At 46.4% G+C, this 19,983-nt stretch overlaps 1 protein-coding gene across 2 annotated transcripts in view; it reads left to right on the forward strand.

Annotated features, from left to right (window-relative positions):
- The window catches only part of Adar (Adenosine deaminase acting on RNA), a 49,591-nt gene that overhangs the window by 19,337 nt on the left and 10,271 nt on the right, over positions 1 to 19,983 (forward strand). Inside the window, exon 5 of one of the 2 annotated variants that reach the window (XM_075693061.1) lies at positions 17,130 to 17,150. The exons of the other annotated variant lie outside the window; for it this stretch is intronic. Within the exon in view, the coding sequence (XP_075549176.1) occupies positions 17,130 to 17,150 (21 nt within the window). The remainder of the gene's footprint in view (positions 1 to 17,129; positions 17,151 to 19,983) is intronic. 2 annotated transcript variants of the gene reach the window in all.

Below are 19,983 nucleotides of genomic sequence, written 5' to 3' on the forward strand. Positions count from 1 at the left end.
AGGAACTTCTCTGGGAGATGGCTAAGTATGCGTAAGCGTTGTGCCCCTTGCTCATCTTCACGCAGCCCGGTGTCATTATCAATGTTAGGAAATTTGGTACGGCCAGTACAAACAAATGACAGCGCTGCAGCGACACAAACTGGTGTGCATGGTGGCACAAGGTGCATTAATAACGCAAGCTAAGTACTGCAGCTGGCGATGCCCAGTGCGCTGGTGACATTTCGATCATTATAAGCCATTATCGTTCATTAGCGCCTTACCCATCCGCATTGAACCATTATGAACCGTGATCAAACCTACACCGGCGGTGCCTGCATATACGGCCAAGCAGACCGTATCTTCGAAACGATCTACGATGTGGACAGAGTGTGCTGACTGCTAATAGCTCCGTGCGCTGTGTTTCCGCCGTTGCGCGCTGAAGAGAGACGCGCGGGCTCACATCTTGAAAGCGACCTGCGAAAGGGGCAGGGTGCGGCTTGTGCCGAGAGCTTCATGAGCGCTGTGTTCTCGCCGCCTTGTTTGCGTTGAAATGACAAGCAGCATGATGGTACAGTCGTTCGCTGCTGCAGGCTTTGTCTTCAAAGCAGTCGTCTTATGGGACAGACGGATGGAGAGATTTTTCTCATTCGGTGCTCATTCTGTGCGGTTGCTACTTGAATTGGATTGGATTTGGTTCGACGGCGACAGCAAATTCGCACCCCCTACCGGCACCTTCTTTGCGTTACCGGAAGCGAATCTCGAAGGCCATGCTTTTATGTGCTGCAGTCGGCAACAGCTGTAGGAGTAGGAACTACTTCATGGTGGCCATGTTTAAACGTCACTATCTCTAGTGGCTGTCATCGGGGGCAAACGAATGTCTGCACTCATGAGGTTTTATCGATTTTGTGTCTGTGCGTGTAGAACAAGTAAGAAAATAGTACGCACTAACCATTTGGTGGGCACTGAGTGACTACGGCTTAAAAGGTCAGCCAATACATGGGGTTCAGTGGGGATTGGGTGGGGGGGGGAGGAATCTTCGTGACTACGTTTAAACCGCAATTGCACATTAAGCGGGGGTACGTATTAAAGGAGGAGGAGGGGATCAGAACTAACTTTCTTGTTTCTTGACAGAAAGGGCTGAAATTTGGCACATGCACTGCACATTGCAATAAAGAAACAAATCTAAAATTTCATAAAGGTATCTTCATTAGCTTTTGTTTTATAAGAATTTATAAGTTCCTTGCTTGTGGAAAGCCTGGCACAGTAACAAAACGCGATAGGGAGCTGGGAATACTTTGCATGTTTGGCCAAATGTCCAATCTACACCAAGACAATGTTCGACTTTTTTTTTTATGTGCTAATAATGTTTTGCTCAACATAACATGCACATGACTGTGCTTCACTGCATGGAACCTTGTAGTTATTGTGAAATAATTAAATAATGGAAAGATAAAGAAACATTTCAAAACTGTTTTTAAGTACAGCACAGCTTATGGATCACAGCAAAACAAACTGGACCAAAATCGGTCCAGCCATTGTAGTGCTATGCTTTCCACGAGCGAGGTGATTGACAAAAAAAAAAACGCAGTTGAGAAAACTGGCTGCAAAGTTTTAAAAGCACTGCAAACTTATTAAAAAGCACCAGGGCTGTAATATTTTGAATCATTGCTGTCAAGCATCTTCTTACACCTTTGCCTCTTTGTTTGGTGGGCTTTGGATGCCTTCTTCAGGTGTTCTTTATCCTTTTCTTGAGCCGTCTGGAGTAGTGCATGACCACCATTTTCACTGCCAGACCGAGCCTGGTATCGCAGTGTACACCCACAGAACGCTGTTGGCATTATGCAAAATAGAAGTGAGGCGTGCAGACAGGACACAAGAGTAGAGAAGTGGACAACACGAACGCCGACTATCAATTGAAGGGGGCACTGAGGCGAAAAAAGAAAGAAGGCACAAAACTCATCTGCGCATGCTCAGGAATGGCAACACCACGTGTCAATCGGGTAAACGTGCCGGCCTACGTGAGAGATAACTGTTAAGGTACTTAATCTCTTCCTTATGTGAAGTAATCGAAGGCTGACTCACGCACGCACTTCCACCATTATAGATATGCCATGCCAATGGTGGAAGTGCGTGCGTGAGTCAGCCGAAGTTGCAACGAACACTGCCTAGTCCATTAGGCCTAATTGGCACTGTTTCATTGTGCGTCTGCGACTAAAGTTATGGTTTGGTGCCGAAGTGATGCAGATGTATTCACAGAAGCTGCGCAACAAACTGCCTCGCAAATAAAAGCGAGGGTATAGAAATTGTTCACGGTCGCTATCTTTGTAAAGGAAGTACAATCAGAACAGAACGGACTTCCTTTACAGAATCGCTGTAAAGGAAGTCGTGAGGCAAGGGCCTTCGCTGCTATAAGTGGTAATCAGAAACGGGATTTGCCAATTCATTCAGTGTATAAAGGTTAGTTCAAGCAGTAAGCATTTGCTTATTATTTGACACTCTTGATAATTCAACATTCAATTAATTTTGAATGTATTTTTTTGGTCTCGTGAAATCCAAATTAACTAGGCTTTACTGTACTACTATCTTACTTGAGAAAACAAAGGTGTGGCATTGTAGTGTAGTGCCTCCAGAGGAAACATCTGCGCAGGGTGTCTGCCAACCAGGAAAACTGGGAATTCTCAGGGATTTTGAGTAGTCTGGAAAAACTCAGGGAATTTGTGCCTCCATTAGGGAAAATTAGCCGTAATTTTATTTAAAGGGTCGAAAGTCTCGGTAATGCTGGCTCGAGTAACAGACGGGAATCGTAATCAATCGTCTTTGACGCCCTGTCGTCGGCCAGAGGAGTTGCCAGTGTAAACTCAATGACCGACTTTCTGGATTCCCGATAATTTGGACGGCTTCGCGGCACCACCACATACCCCATAGATCAATGTATCAGAACGCCTGAAATTTCGGACACAAGAACTCTTCGCCGTCCAGTTTTCCAGACGTTTTGCTGTGACCGCAGGTCTGAAACGGCATTAATCAAAGCCACCACTGCTGCCATTTTGATTACCTCGCCGCCTCGAACCGGCGCTCCAGCATGCAGTTCTGCTGGCAGTCGTAGCTACCACTGCGGCAACGCTAGGCCTAGCTGCTTCGACGTTCGCTATGAAGCTCCTTGCTGTTGGGTACTGTGTTTTTTATTGAAAGAATTCGCTGCTGTCAGCAATGGCACGGACTCTGCCTTTGTGGTCCTAGCGATTGACTTAGAAGCTTGGAAAGCACAATGCGTTGCATAATGCCGGCTCCCGAAAGTCAGCTTCGCCTCTGTACAGAAATGTTACTTGGTGAAGCATATGCAAAAGTATTGCAGTGAAGCATAACAATAGTGGGAGGGGCCATTGCCACGGGACACAGTATGTATTCCTTAATTATACCATGTGCACCCAGTATTTCCTGTCACAGTACGAGCACCGATATGCCTAATACATGTACCTATAGGCCTTCAGAGCGTTTTCGATATGCCTTTGGCGGTTTGAGCCCCTAATGGCAGTAAATGACATGGAATTATTTTTTCCAACTGGCCGATTTTTCGAACGTTTTTGTGGCCCTGAGGGAGCTTGAAAAATCAGACATGGACTGTGCAACTGACCAAGAAAATACTTCAAATGGTCCGTGGGGCGAATGAGGGGCAGAAGGAGGACAAGAACAAAAAGGACCTACGCATTGAGGAATGAACGGGAAATGAAGCATGATGCCGCCGTTTTGAAGGAGCTTGAGCTCAAAAAACAGTGTTGGCTGATGCCGAGATGCAGGTGTCCCTCATCCAAACCCAAACTCTTTAAAGCAGTAAAACAACACTGAGGCGTCGTGCGCGGGCTGAGAGTATACCTCAACTGTCCTGACATATATGTAGGACAGTTGAGGTTCATTTACGCGCTGTTGAGAGAGAATCTCAAATGTGAGAAAGTTAGGTGGGGTGGTTCTACTCCGGTGGCTGCTGCTTACGGTGTGGCCGCCGTATCTTGAAAGCGATCTGCAATGTAGACTAAGTGTGCCCAGTGCTGGTAGCTTTGTATGCACTGTGCTTTCGATGTTTAGTTCGCGTTGAAGCGACAGACAGCACGGTGGTCAATTCGATCGCTGCTGTTGCACTCTTATCTTGCTTAATTTGCTATCGCATTCGATGCTTCACCTTTTGGGCGAAACTGCAATTCTTTATTATTTTTTTTAGACGTTCGTCACTCACTCCTTGCAATAATTTTAGACAATGCGACGAAAGTTTCGGACATGAGGCGTTTCGGATAAAACAGACGTTTTCTGTCAGATTATCAGGGTCTGTTGTAACGAGAGTGAACGGTATACCATGAGAGGCTAGATTGATGAAATCGAAGCAAATTCCACAACGCTGAAAATATTTTCAAAGGAATCGTGGTTGCTGTCAGAAAGAGAAGGATATTGTTAAAAGTCTGCAAACAGAAATATCTAGGTTTGGCAGCTCAGAAAAGTTCTGCATGGCTTGCTGGTGTTCATGTTGGTGCAAGTGGAACAAATAATTTTTACCAGTTAGAAGTCAAGGACTGATAACAATAAGTCCTTGTTTTAATTATTTTTCCTGTGAGTGGTGTAGCCTTGGTAGTACTGTAGAAGCTCATGTACACACTCTTTTTGTTAAGATAATTCATATTATCAAAGCAGTGAAACCTCGTCACTATAAACACCAATATAACAAACTCTTCAGAAATCCCCTGCTGAATTCTTATGGTTTCAGTGTGAAATATTTCTGTGCTATGAACTTCAGCATACCAAAGTTTTAAGAATAATGATCTAAGTTTCGGTGTCATACTAACAATGCCTCATACTACAAACTAATATTCCGAAATCAGGGGATTCTTAGATTTCCGTGTGTTCTTCACAGCAGGCGACGCGGTAAGCTAGCAGATGACAAGGTGCAGAAAGTGGACAAGGACACAGAAAGCATCATTCTTTGGAAAGCGCATGCTCCGCCCAGGCTAGTGTCGCCTAGCAATGGAAGCGCTTATCTTCCTTCTTTCGCCCTTCTTTCTGCAGCCGTACTAGCTATGCATGCGGAGAAATGTACCAATCTCTGTACTCGCTGGGAAGCCACATGGTCGCACTTTGCACTTTTCGGACGGTGCCGTTTACGCGCACTTGCACTTTAGAATAGTTCAGATGTCCGCCTCGAGTGGGTGAATTGCGGTGTCCACAGCAAGGAATGTGAATGACAAACAAACAAGAAACATTGTGCTTTGGAGGCAGCATGAAGCTTCCTTTTTGTCAGTAGTTTCCTCAGCATCTGCTTTTCGCGCATCATCCTTCTTTTACGTTGTTTCGGTAGTGCGTGGCAGCAGAATCTATGTAAATTAGCAACAGTGTTGGCTGACCGCCAACAGCGACATTATTGTGGAGAGCTCAAACGGTGACAACTTATGGTTTGATGGGTTGATGGGCGGAATGGTTCATTTTGGGGCTTTCACTATACAGTAAAAGCTCATTAATTTGAATTCCACAGGGATGCTATGAAAATTCGAACTAATGAAAGTCAGAGAAAAAATCACTCGGTTAAGGCGCGTATATAGTCTGACGTGGCATGAGCACGCACGCACATGCTACGTCACGTTGGCGTGAACAACGTCTATACTTCGAAGCACTGGCGCAGCCAACGTAACCGGACACGGCCAGCGCGGTCCGACGCGCCCGACGTCGAGATGGCTCTTGCTCCATCCGCGCGTTCGTCACGCTGGCTGGGGCGGAGAAAAAAAATGTTGCACACTCGCGCGAAAAGCGAAGCATCGATTGCAATAGAAAATTAGTAGATAGCTATATGAAGTAAGGATAATAGTTTTATCGGCCGTATAAACTTGTAAGCATTTGCTTACTAAATAAATTAACAAGCACTATGTCACACGTGCACAAGTAAGCATGAGCGCATCTTGCTCGATGACCGTGGAAACTAGCTGAAAAACGCTGGAGTGAGGACATGCAGCAGTAGCAGCGAGCGAATGGACGTTCGTACTGCTCTCGCTTCAACGCGAACGAAACGTAGAAAGCACATCGCATATGAAGCTACCGGCACTACGCGCACTCTGCAAACATCACAGATCGCTTTGAAGATGAGGCCCACGCATGCGCGCACTTTGGCCACGTCACATATCGCTTTCAAGATGCGGCTCCCGCATGGCCGCGCCGTAAGCAGAAGCCGCCGCCGATCGTCCTCCCTCGCCTCACCCCCCTGCCTCGCGCACGACAAGAGAGGGCGCGCTCTGCCCCACCTTCCCCTCTCGCGCACACAGGATTGAGCCGCGTTCGCCGGCTCACCCTCGCTCGCTCGTACTTAAAGAACACGGCGCGCGGCGACGGTGTTATCGTCCTTGCCGCTGATCGAAAAAGCAAAGCTGCGCGACCCGCGTGACAACGCCAGCATGCTCTCGCACACTAGCACTCTCCCCATCCACGATAATGCGGAGTTCGAATTATCGGTGGCGGTGCGGATTTCAGTGTGAATAAGCAGGATGTGTTACACATTTCTTTCAATACATTGTTGGACGGACTGCGGCAACTACTTCAAATTGTGTGAAATTTCGAATTAACGAGCTTTTACTGTAACAACCTTTTGGAGTAATGGAACTATTTTCGGCAGTCCCGCGTGATTCGTTATATCGAGATTTGACTGACTCAGCTATGCATCAGTAAATTTGTATATGCTTCAGAGTGCTGCAGTGATCATGAGTGATGCAGTTGACCAACACAAAAATTAGGCCAAGTACAGAGGTGTGCAATAATGTACACGATCTGGTAAAGCGACCATAGAAATGTTATTTTTTTCTTCTCACATTAGAGTAGGGGGGCGCCGACTAGTGTGGACGAGCAGACATCCGATATCATCAATGATTTCATGAGGTCATTCACCCCAAATCAAAGTGAATTGTGTATCAACGAAAGCAGCAAGTTACATGGATTCCGTGGATACCGGATTTATTTGGTGGGTGGGCCCTTTCTCAACATTTTCTGCGTTCGAATTTTCAACCTCGATGTGCAAAGGCAGGTATGCCTAGGGCTAACACCGCAAGTCACTCACTACCGCCATGGAAATCGTCACCGGTGGGACGATATCACCGGAAGACTCGAATGACCCGGGCTGGATCGCAGCATATATAACTGCAAACCACGTAAGAGCAAGGCCAGTCAACCCCAAGGAGCAAGTTCGTCAAGTACACGTGGCAGACGAAGGGACGGTGATCGCACCGCCAGACCGAACAGTGCATACCAGCACCTCGTCGCTACCTCGAGACTCCCCCAGCTACCAAGGGATACGTTCCGTATCATCGCGAGACCCCGAGACGGTCTCAACGTGGCCAAATCCACACCAGTGCAGGTGGAGCAAGCCCTGGCAATGGCAGCAGCCCTGGCTCCTCAAGACCTCATGGAAGACTCCATATGCCCCAACGTAACTCAGCATATCTTCATCATTTGCACCTCCAGCGAACGAAATCAAGAGCATACGCCATGGTGGAACAGATTCTCATGAAAGACACTACGTATCGGTCGCGGTATACCTGGTCCCACCCGATAATACCTGCAAAGGCGTAGTCTGAGGCATTGACCTCAAGCTCAACGACTCATAACTCCGAGAATTGATCGTCACAAAACGCAACCCCAACGCTTTGGAGGTGAAGAGAATCAAGAACACCACGGCCGTGACAATCCTTTTCCAAGGAATGCAAGTACCAAGTTGCATCTACTGCGGAGCAAGCATTGTTTGATGCACGCTCTTTCGCATACACACTGAAGTTTCCTACAGCTCAAAATGCCACCAGAAGATCACCAGTGTATTCGCGCACTGCACCCTGTGCGGCGGGCCACACCGCACCGCCGACAAGGACTGCAAACACAAGTTTCAAGTCCCTTACATCGGGCGACAGAGATGCCACCGCAGATGCAACCCACTCGGCCGCAGACGCAACCGAGGACCGAGTGGCGCCAATCACCGCGATTCGAACGCCACCTCGAGAATTTTTGTAGCGACCACAAGGAGTCGCTCAGTCACGCCGACACGCAAAGCCACAGCGCCCTCCGCAACAGCCACTCCCGTTCCAGGGGTCGCCCTACATCCGGCCACACCGAACTGACGTGGGCGGACCGCGTGCGAGGGAAACACCACCAACAGCAGCAACGGGACGCCACATCTACCAAACAGGTAACACGGTCTTCATTGCCCGAGCATGAGAGCGAGATAGTCACAGCCCTACGACAGGAACTAGTTTGTCTCCGAGCCACCATACAAATGCCTACAGCGCAGCTTAATGACACGAAACAGCAAATTCAAAACCTTAAAGCTCCTAAACAAGCATCACCCCAAGAGACAAACGTAAAAATAAGCGCAGCCAAACGCAAACCCCCTCCGCTGCCAGAGACGGAAGAAGAGAGTAATGCACCACAAGACACCCTAGATGAAATTCTGTGCCTCACGCGAGAGAACCTAGAAAGTATTCGTACCCTAGCGAATCGTGTAGAGTTTGCCAAAAACAAAGTCGCGATAAAAATTAAAAACAAAGCTAGTCAGCCACAACAGATGGACACGACGACGCACCCTTCGACGCCAATAAATTCCTCACAAAATCATCATGGCTAACACGACACGGGGTACTTTAGAAATTTGGCAGTGGAATTGCGCTAGCCACGCGAAACGCAAATCCTCACTGCAACAGTACCTCAAAATTCAACTCAAAAAGCCGCACGTAATACTATTACAGGAAACCCTATGCGAAACCCTTACGCTCTCACGGTAATGTACCGTCTCCCAAAGAGGAGGGGACGCCAGGAGAGGCATCGCCACGCTCATTAGTAGAAAATTCGCGCTCATCGTTCACAACGTCCTACCGAAAAACAGTCGTATTGAGGTGATCCTAATCGAGCTCGTACTTAACCGACTCTTAAAACAAAGTGTTTTTGTACTAAACGTCTACAGCTCCCCTGCACACTACAAACAATCCTTCCACGCAATCCTTACTAAAGCCACATCATTGGCACTAAACTCACCACTCATTATCGCAGGTGATTTCAACGCCCACCACCCGTCATGGGGTTACCCAACAATCAAGCCTAGCGGCAACAACGTCGCGCGCACAATAGACGACCTGTCCCTCATCCTGGTGACGGACCACGGTTTCCCCACCAGATTGGGTACGTTGACGCTGCGCGACACTACGCCGGACCTCACATTACTCCGAAACGTTGCAAACTGCACATGGACGAACACACAAGAGAACCTGGGCAGCGATCACTTCGTCATACGCACAGAAATACCAAACACGACAGCCCCACCCCGATCTTTCACCCTCACAGACTGGGATACCTTCCGTAAGTTACGGAAGGAAGATACGAACACCTATGACTCCTTCGCGGAACTCCTCTCGGCGATAAAGGGCGATGTAACCAGAGCCACGAAAACCATACAAACAGAACTGGTGGTCTTGAGGGTTGACCCTCACCTCGCACACGTACTTGAGGCCAAGGCTTCGATACTTGCGCGATGGAGAAAGCAACGTCTTAACAGACACCTGCGCAAACGCATTGGATCCTCAACCGAGGCATAGACCAATACTATACGGAGCTCACAAGACTCCAATGGCACAAACTCGGGTCGGCAGTCGACGGCCGCATGCGGACAGGAGGTAAGTGGAACCTCCTGAAACGCAGATTAGACGACAGCCAAACGAAGGATAATCAAAGCCACACGCTAGACCGACTTCTACAGTCACATAAAGAGAAAGGGGAAACGGAAGTGTCCTTCCTAGAAGAAATTGCCAAATGATACCTTCCGCTCACCCCAACGATGACCCGAGCATAAAGTGCGAAACCACTTCCGAACTAGACGCTGCCTTGGAAGCAAAAGTCCGAGAGGCGGTACGCAACCTAAACAGCAGGTCGGCTTCATGACCCGACGGGGTAACCAACTGACTATTACGTTAATTAGACGACCATGCCATTACATTACTCAAGAAAGACACCAACCACGTGTGGGAAACAGGAGAGGTACCAACGCAGTCGCGCACTCCCACGGTGGTCCTCATCCCAAAATCCGGCAAACCACTTAATCTCGACAATTCACGCTCCATCTCCTTTACTTCATGCGTGGTAAAGTAGCCGAGCACGTAATTCAAAACTGAGTGTCACGCTACATTATGGAACACGAACTCCTCCTACACAACATGGTAGGGTTTCGACCCCACCTATCCACTTAAGATGTCATGTTGCTCCTAAAGAGATAGATCTTCGACGTTAAAACAAGAGACGTTCGAGGCATCCTCGATCTCGATCTCACGAAAGCGTTCGACACCGCTTCAAACTGGAGTCTGTGGCAGGCGTCGGCCTCGGCCAGAGATTTCAGGAGTATGTACACTCCTTCCTAAAAGACAGAGAAGCCCGACTGTGAGTCGCACAACTTAAGTCGGACCCCTACATGCTGGGCTCAGTCGAAACACTGCAAGGCTTCATTACTATTTAATATAGTGATGAAGGGACTGGCAGACAAACTACGAAACATCCCAAACATAAACTGTGCTCTATACGCAGATGACATTACCATCTGGAGCCCGGGAGGCTCCCTGGCAGACATGGAGCAGGCATTACAGTCTGCCCTAGATGCCACGAAAGAGTACCTACTAGACACAGGAATGAAACTATCCTCCAAGAAATCAGAACTCTTACTATTTCGCAAGTCTTGCCAAGGAGTCTGCTACCTAACTCCTCTAGACAAACTTCCGATCGCACTACACACAAGAAACAGACAACAGATTCCGTGAGCCAACAACATACGCATTCTTGGGCTCCTAATCGAAGCCACCGGATGCCACGGACACAAGATCAAACACTTAACCGCAAAAACCGAAAACATGATCAGACTCATCCACAGAGTCTCGGGGCGCAGGAAGGGTCTCTGCGAAGATAACCTTCTGCGCGTATACCATGCGTGCCTTATGAGCCACATTAATTACGTCACCTCTGCCCACAACTGGACAAAAATAGAAAAGATGAAACTAAACACACTCATGTGCAGGAGCATCAAACAGGTCTTGGGCATTCCACAAAGAGCAAGTACAGCAAAGGTAGTTCAGCTAGGCATGCAAGACAACATCGACAAAGTGATCGAGGCTCAGACTATGGCGCAGATACTCAGCCTATCCTCATCCAAAGCCGGTAAGCTAATCCTAGACGAAGCCAATGTCTCCCCTTCTCCATATCTCGAGCGTGCGGTTACCTTACCGAGCGAAATTAGAGACAACTACAAAGTCTGACCGTTTCCCAGAAACGTCCACCCACAACACAACGTGGGTAGGCGCCGAGCCTGCGCCCACGCAATTCTCGACCCCATCGGCGCGGATCGTGAAGCCACCACATTTGTAGACGTGGCTCAGTGCGGCAACACATCCACTTTCGCAATAGCAGTCATGGACGGCAACGGAACGCTACGATCATCCGCATCAATTAAAACGAGCACCAGCGCTAAAGCAAAACAAATAGCCGTAGCCATCGCCATGGCAGGCACCACATTTACTCATGTCTTCACGGACTCGCGTGCCGCAATTTGGGCCTACGAATGCGGCAACGTATCTAAAGAAGTAGCGCGTATACTACTAGCGAGCTCAAAAGAGAGCAAACGGTGCCTCTCCTGGTTCCCCGCTCACATGGGGAAAGCTTACCTCAATGAAACGGCCCACGACCGTGCGCTGCGCGAGAACTTGCCCGCCACGACATTCCCACTGCCTCCGAGGGGCTGGACATTCACTTTAATGACCCGCTACTCACTTATCAAGAAATCACCTCACACTATTGAAAATGCAGAACCAAATTCCCGCTCCTGCACGCCAAACTCGGACGCGCGCAGGCGGCCACGTTTCGAATGCTACAAACGGACTTGTATCCGTCACGAGGCCTACTAAGCCACTACAACTCAGAAATCCCGGCAAATTGCCCAGACTACCCAGAACTTTATTGCTCACTCTCGCACATGTTATGGCAATGTACTGCGTTACCAAAGGGCCCTCTCTCCAGTGAGCCCGAATGGGAAGAAGCCCTCAAAAGCCCGGACCTCAAACTCCTCAACTCAAGGCCGTCCAGGGGGCCCAAGAACTGGCGGAGCATCACCACGTTCCCGTCCCGACTTGGGCGTCGCCTACAGTTTCGGCCGGTGAAGTTCCCTGCATGGTATCTCCAACGGCTTGAAACTCCTCAGGACTTCAATAAAGTTCTTGACTGACTGACTGACTTATCGCATTCTGAGCTCCGTACGCATACATTGAACATTGATCTGTCAAACTTTGTTTGAGCAAAATCTGTGGTATAAAGTTCCTTTTTTTCTCCCTAATGTTAGCTTCATTGACCATTATGTACAGTGGAACCAAATTGATACATAACTGGTGGGAATGTGGCATAACTGTGTAGTGAACAATAATATACACCAACTGGCAAGTGCAATTTTTTTATCTTTACCTACACTGCCATAAACAAAAAGAATGACATACTACAGTAAATGTTACTTGAAATGCAGACCAAGAGATCTTTTTTTTTTCCAAAGCAGTGAAATACAGTTCTTGTTCTTTTGCACGACCATGTGGTAGTCTAGAGAGCCGGTGATACTAAGCAGCGTTATGAAACTTTAGTGTGGAGCACAGTTGCAGAGCAGACAATGTATTGACTTGTAGAGCTTTCCCCGTCAGTGCATTCGTGTTCATTCGATGATCTGCTGATAACTGAGGCTGCAGTTTAAGTGCAGTACCTGTTACGACGTAGCTTTGACCATCCAATTTGATTGGCATGCCTGCCAACTCTCCCACTTGCACAGGCATGGCCGTGAATCTCCTGAGAAACTTCTCCAGTTTAAAAAAAAAAAGTCATGCAGCACAGCCATATCCTAATCGTCATTACATGTTAGGAACAAAGTCTGATTTAAATCCAAAGTATTTGTGTGTAGGTAGTGTAGTCGTGGCTCCATTCACTCCAGATAGAGACATATTTTTGAGGAGGGCGCAAAATAGTGTTTCAACTTTCACAGCTACATTGTTACCAAGGTCTTGTTGAAGCCCATGAAGAGGTGCTTGCAGGTGTTCTTGAAGTATTGCATTTCGAAATGCTTGTGTTTCGTGCCATCCAGGAAAGGCAAGCAGTTCAGATTTTGCATGACTTGTGCATATGATTTCAATGTGGTCCACTCTGGTAGAGCCAATATAAAACTGCATTTGGCATCAACTATGCACCAGAACTCCGTTCTGTCACTGAGAAGCAGAGGGCCATGTACCATTTCTTCACCAATAGCAATCAATAGTCTGTGCTGAATGCGTTTTCACTGGATTTCTTATTGAGTACAACTTGCCACTGTGTGTTAGGGATCATGTTGGGCCACTTTTGCACTAGATGTCCCCGAAGTGTGACGGTATGGAGTGCTACGGATTAGCCAAACCATGTGCCATTGTAGGAGAAATGGCCACAGAGCTGCAGTGTGTGATGATGGAGAGCCTGAAAGGTTGTGCTTTCATCCTTGCAGTTGATGGTAGCAATGATACCTCCTCGTAACTCTTTATCGTGGCAACCTACTATGTAGAGAAATGTGGGTGGGTTGAGAGCAAACTGTTTTATGACATGCAGAGACTTCAGTAAGAAGCTACTGGGTGAAAAACTAGCAACCTGTTGCTTGACATGCCTGTATTTTGTGTTGCCGTGATTTTGTTCAGTGTTCAGTGGTTTTGTTCTCCCTCCCCTCAATTTCCTGCAGTATAGTTTTACAGTTTTCATTGAATGAGGTCCAGCACACACATATACCTGCAGCCTTTGTTACAATCAAAAGAATGCAGAAAAATCGCTTAGCAGTAAAATCACCTAACAGTAAATTAAGGATTTGCATGCATCCAGTCTTCGCTGACAAGCAGCACAAAACGTAGACCGTTTGGTACAGAACATTATTCACATCTTCTCACCATTCGTTGTGCTATTACGGAAGCTGCACTCTATGTGCCTTTCACGCTTGTGGTTTCGAACATGCCATCAGGCAGTTTGAATGGGATAGTGTGAGCTGGAAGTGTGCTTATGAGTGCCTCCAGAGCTTCAAGACGAATTCACAAAGTCTCGATTTGAACATACTATTTTATTCTATTTGCAGACAAATATGGCTAATCGCATTATGATAGTCTTTGCTGCACAAAACAATTCACCAATGGAAACAAACAGAATGGCTGCAATAATTGCCAGGCCATGGTGATTATGAAACACAAACATATTGCACTACACAATGGCAGCTGCAAGCAGTAGGCAAGGTGTTCGTGGAAGTTTTGCCCTTGACATAACCTCCTGCATAAGCCAGGGCTTTTGATCACATTTTTTGTGCATTCACACATGGTTAAAATTAATCTGAAGCCCTTTACTAGGATATTTGCCGAGGACATTTAACCCCACCTGTCAATCAAGCCAGTCTGTCTACGTCCGTCATTGGTTACAGGCCAACTGCAAGAAAATCTTGAGCTCTGTGGAAAGTCTAGTTTGTTAAATATGTAGTGTAGCCTCTGTGCAAAATTTTACGTTGGAAGTACGAGTGGACACGTCATAAAAAGCTTGCTAAGGTGGATATTTTTTATACCGAAACTGAAAGAAGGAAAAAAACACTGCCATTACCAGGATTTACCGCTCACCCTAAGTGATGCACAGCTCCTCAGCACCTCTCCCAAGATTAGATGCTGCCTGCAGCATGCTGAAAATTCCCCAGAGAGGACGTTTTGAGACTTACCTCATATCCTCTAATCAGTATGTGTCGACATCATTTGCTTAATTGCTGTTTAAAACTTGCTAAAAAGAAAATTAGGCAGTTGCGAGCCTTGCAGCTTTGTCAAGAGTGCCTCAGTTGTAATGTATACTGCAAATTTGTTACCAATTTGGGCAAATTGAACTTTTATTGCAGTTGGCCTTTCAAATGCAATCATTGTAGTGTGTCACTGCCTGTTCTTGTGCTCCTGTTAATGCCCCCTGATATTACGGTATACAGTCGCTGAACGATTATTCAGACATGCTTTACTTTACAGACGACTTTGCAGAACCGGCACCAGCCCCAAAGACGTAATATACGGGGATGGCCAAAATTTGGACTCCTCCTGCATGACCGTGTGCCAATTCGGCCACTGAGAAGAGCAGAAAAGCAATGTTCTTGTCTCAATATGATGGAGGTGCCTCTCCAAAACGAAAAGTAGCAAAGCCTGGCCGGTGTACTCACTGACTGCGCCCAAATGACAGGACAAGCAAAGCCGCTAATAACTACACGGTATCAGGCAACTTCGTTGACCACTGTTATAAATTTTTTGGTGCTCGGAATCGTAAAATACCTTCAGATAACACATTTGAACTCTATCCTAAATGGCGGCGGCAATGAGGTTGGCAATTAAACTAAAGAAGTGCCAGACATTGTTGTGAAGACATTAGTGAGCACTTGGCTGTCAGGGCACCGTTGACCTATTTTAACTGTACCTTTGTGTATCTGTAGTGACAGCAGGAGAAATACAGTAGAACCTTGTTAATACGTGCCCATTATGTACATTTTCCCGGTACCAACGTTGGCAATTGAGAACGCAAAAATGATCCAATAGAGTTACGCCCATTTTTCATCGGTTCATACGTTCCCAGAAAACACAACTTTTCGGCACCAGTGTTCAGTACGTTGCCAAACTGCGATCGTGTGATATGTTTTCTGGCCACTAGATCCCATGTAAACCAGAAAATGCGTGAGGCGCACGCGATCAAGAACAGTCTGTAGCTGCCCGCCGGGGCAGCTTCGCCGCAATACTCGCCCGCCCGCCTCACGTGAAAACTCCACTGCGCACTCATTTTCTAATTTCAGTACCGGCAAATCTTCTCTGGAGTTATCGTACACAGCATTCACAGCTTTCACCGCCAATCCTATTGCGATAAGCATCTTCGCCTATCTGTTTCACAGTGCATGGTGCCTTCGGAAGCCTAGCGCACGCTTTTACTGGGCAATAACCAAAACGCGCCACCGTTCCCTGCTGTAGCTGCGATTGTATATGTTTTCCGGCCGCTAGATCCCATCTGAACTAGAAAAGGCGCGAGGCGCACGCGATCGAGAACAGTATGTAGGTGCCCGGGTCACGTGAGAACGATGGCGTGCACAGTTTCTTATTTAGGTACCAGCCAATCTCCACCAGGGTCATCGCACGCAACATTCACAGCTATCACTGCCAAACCTATTGCGATAAGCATCTTCACCTATCAGTTTTACAGCGCGTGGTGCCTAGTGCCATTTGTAGCGTGCCGCACACTTTGAGTAAGCGATAATCCAAATGCACGCCATTCCCTGCAGCAGGTGGTACGATGTGAGCATCCTGTTTTGCTTTGGCACAATCTGGCGTCACCCACCAGCTCGATTTCGTTTCGGTTTCCCATCGCACTCTTAAAACACCACACAATAGGAAAACAAAACGTGTCTCGGGCCGCTGGAGCACCGCCAGCTCGACGCGCGTTAGCGTTTCGTGCCGCAACGATCTGCGCGACACTTCGCATTACGTTGATGTCAAGAATGGTCGAGTCTTTCAAATTTTTCTAGTTACTTCAGATCGTACATTTTCCCAGTTAGTACATTTTTCTCCTGTTTCTTTTTCCCAAAACGTATGAGCGAGGTTCTGCTGTACATACTGGCTTCAACTTGCATGCAAGCATATATGCGTGCAGCAACCTGATGACATGCTTTTTTGACTGCGTCTGGAATAAGAATCTTTCCTTTTTGGCGACTCCATTACTTCGGCCTCTTCATTATTATGACCTCTAGGCGGTCTTCACCAAGTCTGAATTATCAGTCAGCAACTGTATGTCTACGCTAATCCCTCTATTGTGTCCAGTATGCTGTACATATTTCTTTTTTAGTTTAACTCAAGCGCTTGAAGCCAAAAAGCTTTTTAAATTGTTTCCGAGTGTGGCATGTTTTATGTTTAAGCATTTTAATGCTACGGTTGCTTGAAAGCACTAAAAGTGTTAGATGTTTTCTGAGCTTCTCTTTCAAGTGTGAAACCTCAAAAATATTTGTGTGTCGTTATACTAAGCTGCAGCCAGAGTCTGACTGTTTGAACTACATGAGTGGCTATTGGTCTTTACAGGGCAATATTGCTCGTTACAGGGTAAGTACAGCATATCCAACAATGAATGTGTCATTGTAACCCTTTTCTTTTTGTTGTTGCTCGGGGTGAGGGATGTTCACTAAAAGATGAGAGCATCGGCTTTAAAGCTGGGTTTGCTTGCATGCGTATGCACTGCTGTGTTCTGTATCTAGCCCTTTTGGTTATTTTCACCTTATATAGAGAATAGGAAACTGTGTACTTGTTAAAGAAATCTTGTGTGGGTGCAGAAGTTGCAAAGTATAGCATAACAGAAATGTGGTCTTCCTTTTCATATCATGAAATAGACGTAGGCATTAAATGATATTTCATTTGCACTGCTCTCAGTCGTACATTTCTTGTTCTGTGTCTCTGTCTGCATCGTGACTGCTTTTCCTCTTTAGGTCCTTGTCATCAGGAAATCCAGTTACCATATCATCTCTTCTTCATTTGATACAACCGGGATATTTGCTGGCCTGTCTCTTGTTAATCCACTACTTCTGTTTCACAACAAACGGTCCTGTCATATTTTGTTGAATCTTAGATACCCCCTCTCTTCTTAAGATGCATTGCATGTTCTCTGTACAAATTGCCAGCTCAGGCTCAGGGGCAATAGAACAGTGGCAAACACATGTAATGATTTTGTTTCATCTGGGCATATAATCAAGTGAACTACTGGCAACTAACTACATTTTTTTTTGTCGCACCTTAATGCATGGCGTTTTGAAAAAATACGCCATTCCGTCAGCATTATCAGAATCATTTTTTTTTTTTTTTGCCCTTGCGACATTTGTATATTCACTTTAGATTCCCCAAATGAATTTCGCTGATATCTATTAGTTGTGGATCACACAAACAATAGCTCAAGCAGGGAGAATCTCCTTTTTACCAGTAGCAACGCTGTGTGTAGTCACTTAAGAGTGAGTCTATATAAATGAATGCTTCTTTGTCATATACTTTACATTTTTCATAAGTTTCTGACTGCTATGATTACTTTGCCACTTTTATACTAATGGTTGTAAAGCTTATTGGAGGAAAAAGCATGCCTGTGCCAAAAGCTTGGCCAACTAGAACAGTGGTTTGCATACTCGTCCTCATCGACAATCCTGTAGTATTTGTGTCCTGGAATTCCGGGTCATCTTATGTGGCTTCCTTAGGAATGTGCCATCTAAAAAGGCTTTGAGGTGCAGGAGCAGTGCATGCTGCAATCTATGTTTTTGTAAAGCAGTATATTCATGATTGGCAATTAAATTTATTAGAGGTCTGTCAAGGATAAAACAGTCTGCTGCTGCTCATGGTGCATTAATTTCTTTTTTTCTGACTTGTAATCACAACTATATCACAGTAAGAGGCATCGACTTGGCCTTGCCTCATTTTACTTGCGACTGGGATTTCTTATTTTTATTGTTTGTTTCTCCTTTTCATGTACCCTAATTTCACCTTCTTGCCAAATTTCTCCCATTATTCCAAATTGTCATTTTGAGTTCTTTGAGATTATCCTCTTGCAAATTTTCTTGAAGATTTGTCTTGCTTCTTTTTTACAGTGTAGTGTTCATTGCTTTCTCACTGGTGTGGTTCCTGCCTTTGTGATCTCATGTGTCGGAAGAAGCATTTGTTCTCATTGGCTGTTGCATCTGCTGTTGAATGTTCCTCAGACTTCTTTATCCTAAACCTTGCTTTTAGAGTGTTCATTCTACCTAGTTTGGCTACTTCATCTGCTATGGATACCAATATGACATCCTGCTGCTGAGCTTGGTCATGCATTTGATTCCCATTTATGGCAGCTACATTCTAATGGAAGCTGCGTGCAAAAGAAAAGGTCATGTTTAGTACTCGTACGTGTGCTAGGCAACCCCAGGTGGTCAAAATTAATTTGGGTCTTCTGCTACTGCACACCTCATTGTCTGGTGCAGCTTCAGGACATCAAACCACGTAATATTATAACAGTAGACTTCCGTTAATTCGACTCGGTTATTTCGATCCTGGGCAAAAGTCCTGACAGGCATCCATACATTTCTGTGGGCCCAAACTTGCATTATTTCGGTCTCAAAGTTTGCCTTCGACGGATTATTCAAACTTGGCTGGTCAGCTTGACGGCGATAAAGACCTGTTATCTGAGGAAGCATACCAAGAATGTCAAGGGGCTACTTTCACGGGACATAATACGCATTTCTTAGTTATACACGCGTGCACGTGCCGTCCTCGGCCACAGTAGGAGCACCTAGACACTAAGTAAGCATACTGGCAGCCATTCAGTGCTGTTTCTGACATTTCTGTGGTGATTTGAGCCCTCATTTCGCCCACCATGCGTGTCTGTAAGCGAGACCGTCAATGTGGCCTAGTATGCATTCCTTAATTACACGCGCGCGCACATGCCGTGTACTGAGAAGCGAATAAAAACAATGTTTTGGAAAAGCTAGTGGAAAAGAAAGCGGTAAGTCTAAAAACTCTGAAAGTTGAGGGGACGTTTAGGGCCAACATTTAGTGGGGGGCTATCTAAAACTATGAAGACCTGCCAGTAATATTATTAGGCGTCTCGGTGGTCGTACACTGACTAGAGATGGCGCATGTGCATGTGTAAATTAAGGAACATGTGCTATGTCCCTTAAAGGGGCCCTGAACCACCCCTCAGGCTTGGTGAAATAACATAGTCCGCTGGTAGCGTACGCTGTTGTGAACATCTCAGCCAAGTTCTGCTGTTGTACGCGGTCCGTGGAGCTCGCAAGCGGAGCGCGAAGTCGCCTTTTTCTCAAACACTCTTTTCAAAAACCCCATGCCCCTCGCTCTTTTCTGTGTGCTCTATTTCGTCATAAAGCACACTCCAATACGCGGCTGCTATTGATCGCTGCGCTCGGCT

Source organism: Dermacentor variabilis, chromosome 5 (genome assembly GCF_050947875.1).
Source record: "Dermacentor variabilis isolate Ectoservices chromosome 5, ASM5094787v1, whole genome shotgun sequence".
In the NCBI taxonomy this organism is placed as follows: domain Eukaryota; kingdom Metazoa; phylum Arthropoda; class Arachnida; order Ixodida; family Ixodidae; genus Dermacentor; species Dermacentor variabilis.